At 43.9% G+C, this 7,126-nt stretch overlaps 1 protein-coding gene across 1 annotated transcript; it reads left to right on the top strand.

Annotated features, from left to right (window-relative positions):
* The first annotated feature begins 959 nt into the window (after positions 1-959).
* Positions 960-1,459, top strand: LOC120695939. The gene is made up of 2 exons (XM_039979137.1): positions 960-1,060; positions 1,141-1,459. The coding sequence occupies exons 1-2, from the start codon at positions 1,001-1,003 to the stop codon at positions 1,447-1,449; spliced, it is 369 nt and encodes a 122-aa protein (XP_039835071.1). The 5' UTR covers positions 960-1,000; the 3' UTR covers positions 1,450-1,459.
* Positions 1,460-7,126: the final 5,667 nt, after the last annotated feature.

Raw genomic sequence — 7,126 nt, 5'->3', positions numbered from 1 at the left:
GGAGGAGGAGGAGGAGGAGCCTGCCCAGGACCAGGAGCAGGAGCAGGAGGAGGGGGAGTGGCAGGCGGACGCGCAGGAGGAGGAGGGGGAGTCGTCTGAGGAGGACACGGCCGAGGATACCTCTACGCCGGCTATCTGGTTGCGAGGTCCTTCGCGACTCCCAGATAGGCCGATACCTATTGCCTTGCGCCCGCTGATTCGACCGAGCGGGGATATGTAACTAATTTGACATGTTATTACTACTTTTTCATTTCCTAACTCGAAAATCACGGTACAAACTAATATTTTCTCTTAATCACTTTTGCAGGAGTTGGACTGTCCTCAGTGGCGATGCTCACAAATGCAAGGTCAACGACATCCTGGGTCTTTTGTGCAGGGACCACTTCCCAGGCCTGATCCACTATCAAGGACGGTACGAGCCGGCCTGGATGTGGGACCACTACATCGCCGCCAACAACGATCAGTTGGATCGGAGCGGCAGAGCCTTTGAGAACAAGGCGGAGCGGGTAAAGGTCGAGCTCTGGGTAAGTTTCCCCGGCAAAAAATGGTCAATACATCACATTCATTGAACATTTTGTTAATAATGACATGATCCATCATCTTTATATGCAGGATTTTTATAGGTGTGATGAGGGATACGAGGAGTGGGCGGCGATTGTGGCTCACAATCGATGCGTTAAACTCGTGAAGGACATGCATTATGAGGCGCAAGTCCAGTGCGTCATCAACTATTGTGCACATTTCCTAAAGCAGAAGTTCGGGAAGACTGAGGCGAGGGATTTGAAGCTGACCCGAGAGCAATATTTACAGGTAAGTTCAAATTTATTGTAAGATGAAAAACATCATTAAATGTATCTCTTCTTACATGTCATGCATTTGATCACGTGTTCCTGCGTGGTGGTGTCGTAATGACACCGTGTGCTGGGAGCGCATAGTGGACAAGTGGTTCGACACCGAGTGGAAGGCTTTGCATGACGCTGGCCGGCAGCGGCGATTGCTGATGCCAGGTCCAGCGCACCATCAAGGCAGCCTCAACAACGACGAGTACAGGGCTAGATGGGTACACACTACACAGACTCATTTCTCTAATCTAACATTCAATTCAGCATAATTTGTAATCAACTTCTTCCTTTTTCGCAGTCGTCCTCACATGAAGGCCAGGAGTGCAACCCGTTCGTGGGATGGGCTCTGGCCCGCAAGGGCAAGGCGACATCCAATGTCACCTACAACCCTGACGACCCGCCCTCGGCGTATAGCAACCCGTCCGTCCACAGTCGTATCCAGGCGTACACAGAGATGGGAAGACATGTCCATGGGCCAGACTGGGATCCGAGGACCCAGCCCCTTGATGGAGATGTCATTATGAGGGTGGGAGGAGGCAAGAAACATGGGCGCTACTACATTGGCGATGGCCTTGTAGACACGGCCAGCACTCCCACCCTCTCCTAGATTCGAGCGAGGAGCACGACCAATATCCCGGCCATACGCCCACGGCTGTCCGCGTCGCAGTTCCAAGTGCAGGAACTTCAGGTTATTTCTTATTTATTCATAGTTCATTCATTTTGTACATATATTTGCTTTGCATTGTAACATTGTCATGAACTATTGTAGCACCAAATGCAAGCGCAACTGGTGACGTACGAGGCGGCGCTGGCCGAAGAGAGGAGGATACGATAAGAGAACGAGCAGAAGCAGGCGGCCGAGATGGCCCAGATGTACAACTACATTCGAGGTCTTTCTGTCCAAATGGGTAATCCCATCCCAGCCATGCAATTCCCTGTGGCTCCTGCTCCTACTACTCCTCCGGTGAGTATCTTGAAAACCTTTTAGTTTCTTTTGAAGTATTAGATACTTAGATAACTTTATACTTAGAGATTGTGACTTACATTACTCACTTAACGATTTAGGGGACCTATATATTTAGACTTGATTTTTGTTTTTCTTGCTTTCTATATGTGTGTATCTGGATCTTCTTTCCCTGAGCTCGAAGGTCTTAGCTTTTGGTTCTGAGATTTCTTCTCCTAGCAGCTAGATCTTTGATCTTGGCATGAGGGAGGAAAAAGGCAAGACGCTATATATATATATATATATATATATATATATATATATATATATATATATATATATATATATATATATATATATATATATATATATATATATAGCTAGCTAGCTCCTGTCAGCTTCTTGCTTTGCGATTTTTTTTCATTAACCAAGTTATATTCTTGGATAAACTTTTTCCTTGCAAGATTGAGTTGCTCTTTTTACATTTGATCCTTTACCTGCTTCGACCTCTCTACAGCGGTTGGATCTTTAAGCTCTTCTCATGAATTATAACTTGAGAACTTGGTTTTTGTCTCACCTGCAATTTACTGTCTTATATTTTTTGCAGAATCTATCGGTGGCATCAAATACACTAGAATTGTCGCCGGGCGTACAAAACATGTTGTCATGATATATATATTGCATGTGCTTGTTATGATATATGGTTTGATTGGGTACTTTAAACGTGAAAAAATAAAAAAACAGGTTGTTTCTGGTCACTTTGCCGTGTGCCTAGCCCATGGCACACGGCAAAGTGACCACAATTCGCCGTGTGCCAGTCGGCGGCACACGGCGAACTAACCAGCCCTTGCCGTGTGCCACGGGCCCTGGCACACGGCGAAGTATGCTGCCACCTGGGCCCCAACCAGGACTTAGCCGTGTGTCACACGGTAGGCACACGGCAAACCTCTCCCCTTCGCCGTGTGCCCAGGGCCCGCAGCACACGGCGAAGTATCTAATCTTCGCCGTGTGTCATACGTTTAGCACACGGCGAAGTCGACCCCGCCGCCGTCAACTCCGGCCGACGCAGTTTGTTATCTTTATTTCGCCGTGTGCCATGAATAACACACGGCGAATATTTTCGCCGTGTGCCCGATATATGACACACGGCGAACACCCTCTTCGCCGTGCCAGTGGCTGCTGTCGGCGCTTCGCCGTCGGCCACCCACGGCGAAGTTTTCGCCGTGTGCTAAATGGGCTTCGCCGTGTGCCCCTGGCACACGGCGAAATGAGGAAATCCGGTAGTGTACGATTTCTCAAGCCTTTGAGGAAAGGAAACTAAAATTGGCTGGATTGTTTTAGATTAAAGACAGATCCGGCCTCAGCAGTCACAGACTGAGTGCTTGCAGCCTATGAGTGCAGGAGGAAATTTTGGAACTGCAAGTCTTACACGCAATTGGGCAAAAGATGGAACAACAAGTAGATCAAAAGCAATTGGGGGATATGTTAAAGAAGAGTGCTAAACTTCAGCACGTATTAGCACTTATATTCTTCCTGAAGTTTAGCCACTCTATTAGCACTTCTGTTTGGATGAACTAATGCTAAAGTTTAACACTTTTGACATTAGCAATTGGATCCAAACACACCCTAAAAACAGCTTGCATTTTGTGTTGATCATTGAGGATATTTACATAACCTAAAATTAGTACTTCGGGTCCATCCAGTCCTTCTCATCCGGTGTTTGAGACTGGTTACATGATTGTCTGCATACTAGTGTCACGGGCATCATTTTAGAGTATTAGAATCATCCTATAGGTAGTAAAGGAAAACATAGGGTCAAAAGTTTTGTTTCATTTTTTCATTTCATAGCTATATTTTTTATTTCAGATTCATTTAATTTTACACGGTTGGTTTCTCCTATCTTTCAATCCGTTTCATTCACGAGGTGCTGACCTACTGCTGCCTGCTGGGGGTTTGTGGTTGTGGCAACCTCGGCTTCATGACTCATCACCAGGGAGATATCGCCACACTCGGCCACAAACGACTGCAATGCACTGCTAATTCACATGCAGATGAGTATTTCTGCAGTAGTCAGCTGAAAGCCTGAAACACTAAAAAGGATCATTATTTCAGCAAATTTTGTTTGTCAGATCGGTGCAGAATTGGGATAAAAACAATTGTTCACTGGGCCATCAGGATTAAATTATCAAAATATTTTTATAAAACACTATGGGTTTAATATGAAGTAGATTGCTATATTCATATATATCTGAGCATGTTATCGATGGTCACTTTCTTCATCGCCAAGACTGAGAGCGACCTTTGTCCTTCCTTCATCGCCAGTTCGCCACAACCACTGTTGGAGTACCTACTGCCTATTGGCCACGGTGGGCTGTCGACTGTCGACACCGGCGTTGCGGAGGATCCGGCTGGCTGGCTGCCGTGGCCGAGTCCTGGCACACGGACCACCTACGTCACCTCTGACGATGAAATGTGGTCGTCGTGGCCCAATGTCTAGGTTGAGCTTGGTGCAGATTTCGTTATGCAGAGAAGACTGGTATGCACTGTCTTATTTCCTGAGGCATCCTATTCCCACATACCATGCAATGTCCAATTGCACTTATATATAGACAGGATCCTTGTTCCCCGGAGTGATTGGTTGGGTTATTTATTATAAGAACCTTTCCCGTCTCTCTTTCTACTTTTATGTGGAAGATTGCTTTGCTGCATATATAGAACATGGGCGTGTTTCACGTATCTTGTGTAGTACACTTCACCAAGTGGCAACTGCATAAGGTTGCAGCCAAGATTCGTAGGTGTGAGCTGTCCATACCTGAGTTGCATTGTCTTGAATGGAATACTGATTGCTGCTTAGCTTTGCTGGTAACCTCTGTGAAAAAAAACTTAATCAATTTCTTGCTGCTTGGTTTTTTTTTGTCGCTGCAGCTTTGTAAACACAGTGTGGGAGTCAAATAATACTAGAAATTTTAGAGAATAATAATATAACAGAAATATTTTGCTCCCTGCCCAAAGACCTGAGGGCAGCTTCGCCTGACCATGCGTCGACACGAGAGCTGAGAAAGGCTGCTCTGGCTGCCCGGGCTTGGTACGTGCACAGCGTGTCAACGTGAACGGGCGCATGCATGAGAGACCTTTGCATCTCGGTTTAACGGCATCGGTCGAAAATGGCTCAGAAGGGAAATGAACAGGGCCTAGTAAGTAGGTAGAAAAGTGTTCTTTGCAAGAGTTTTCCTAGAATGGCTACTGTTGTTTGGTTACTGTGTTGGAATCTAATTAACCTAAGTGGGATGAAGTTACCCAGAAACAAAGTCTCAAAATCCATTACTCGGTGAGGATTACATTATTGCTAAGCCTTTAATCGGTGGAGGTTATGTGCGTCATGGAAGATATTTTGGCTCTATCCCAATGATAACAACTACAGTGGCATGATGCTTATGTTTCCCAATGTCTCCTTTTCTCGATGCAGCTATATATCTGAAAAGCATTGTATCGCCCATTTCAATATAGTTCTAAAATTACTAATCTTCTTAAAACTGAGAAAGCAGTAACATCAAGTCATCAGCACTGACAGGCGTGCAAAGGTAGATCTCTGCCTCCACACCAGCTATATGTTTCTACTCTTCAAATCTTGGAGTTAACTTCGATTTGAAGGGGATGGCATCACAAGCTAGCAGCAGCCTCGCAAGATCATGATGAAAGAGTAAATGGATTCAAGACTAATCAAGTGATAACGAATTGATGGATTGAATGGCGTCACGAGCAGATCAATAACGTTGTTAAGACAGATAATTTATTTTCTCAATAAATGGAGAAAGTTACTGAGGTAGGTATAGTTTTAAAAGAGCTGCACTGCACATCATAAAGCACGGCTGGATGCTAAACTGGCTATTTGGTCCACATCTCAATGAACTGTGCTCACTCTTTCTGCCCTGTATATATACATGATGATAAGACCAGCTCAAGTTTATTTCCTATGCATCTCAAACTTATACCCCGGATTATTCCTCCTCATTTATACATGATGATCAATAGACTAGTAGCACTTAATTAGGCTTGGGAGCTGAGCTATTAGGAATGTACCATTTAACTAGGCATTGAACAAGCGCAATACTATTAGCTGCAAGGCGTGGCATTACTTAGCTAGCTAGACAAGTGGTGACCGAGTTGGCTCACGAGTCGTGAGCAAAACTGCAATTGAAGACGAATGACTGCAGTGGCACGAGAGCTCGGTTACTAGGCTCATCAGCAAAACTGAGCTAGCGAGCACATGTGTCTCAACTGATCGCAGCTCACCGATGAGCCCGGAGCACCAGCTTGGGAGGGAGAGCTTCAAGCTTTTCATCTACCCTATCCACGGCTAGCTGCGCCCACCGTTAACGCTATTCACGGCTAGCAAACAAATAAATAAATCTAGTGTCGTTCACTCCGATCCACACCACAATCCTTTGCAATAATACAAGCTGCAACAGGGCGTACTTGAAACAAATACCAATAAGATATATAGTATTTGGTTCAGAAATTTTAACGCTATTGTAGTCGCAAAAAAAATTACGCTATTGTAAACGTGATTGAAAACCATCGGTATCATATACAACGTAACGAATATGTTGTAATTGGCTAGAACCAAAAATTTAAAAAAGTAGTTGGAGAAAAACTTCTAGGGACAGTCATGGCATCCCATGGCATCGCCCGTCTCTGAAAATGTATTTACATGGCGCCTCAAGAACTGCCCAGCAAATGCATTATGTTTGCTGAAAATAATAGAGGCTGAACATGGTTTTTCCCGCCCATATATACAAAAGGTTGTGTAGTAGTGTTGTCTTCTTGATCACTATCCCTGACTCCCTGAGACACTCTATTACGTCGTACTCCCTTGATCCAAAAAAAAACTGTTCTTTTACAAAATTTGAGACACATTACTCATCTTGAGAAATGATCATGTTGCCCCTAATTAATTATAATAACTATGATTGAAAACTATATTATTTATTTGATTCTCTAGATCCGCAAGAAATGTATATGCACTAAAACTAGAAAAGTAGCATCTACTAAGCATTTGATTGGCTCCATACGTTTCTCTATATACAATTTTTCTTGTTATTTGGTATTGCTTTAATTAGAAGAAAAAAGTTCGATTTATACCATCAAACTATCACAGAAGTCTGATTTTCAACCTTTAATTACAAAATGGGATAATATAGGCCATCCAACTGACAAATCCGGACAACTTTGGCCCTTGCAGTGGTTTCCATGGCGGTTTGTATTTTAAAAAATAAAAATTCTAATCAGATCAAAAAATCAAAACTAGTTTATTTTAAATCAGAAAAATATGAAATTAGTA

The sequence above is a fragment of the Panicum virgatum genome, chromosome 2K, assembly GCF_016808335.1.
Source record: "Panicum virgatum strain AP13 chromosome 2K, P.virgatum_v5, whole genome shotgun sequence".
NCBI lineage: Eukaryota > Viridiplantae > Streptophyta > Magnoliopsida > Poales > Poaceae > Panicum > Panicum virgatum.
Note: the sequence above shows the minus strand (reverse complement) of the source record. Positions and strands in the feature narration are given on the sequence as shown.

Excerpts from the sequence above, each read along its gene's own strand:
- LOC120695939 (XM_039979137.1), top strand. The coding sequence starts at position 1,001 with ATGCCAGGTCCAGCGCACCATCAAGGCAGCCTCAACAACGACGAGTAC. Across the intron at positions 1,061-1,140 it reads ACGAGTACAGGGCTAGATGG|TCGTCCTCACATGAAGGCCA; the intron begins GTACACACTACA and ends CCTTTTTCGCAG.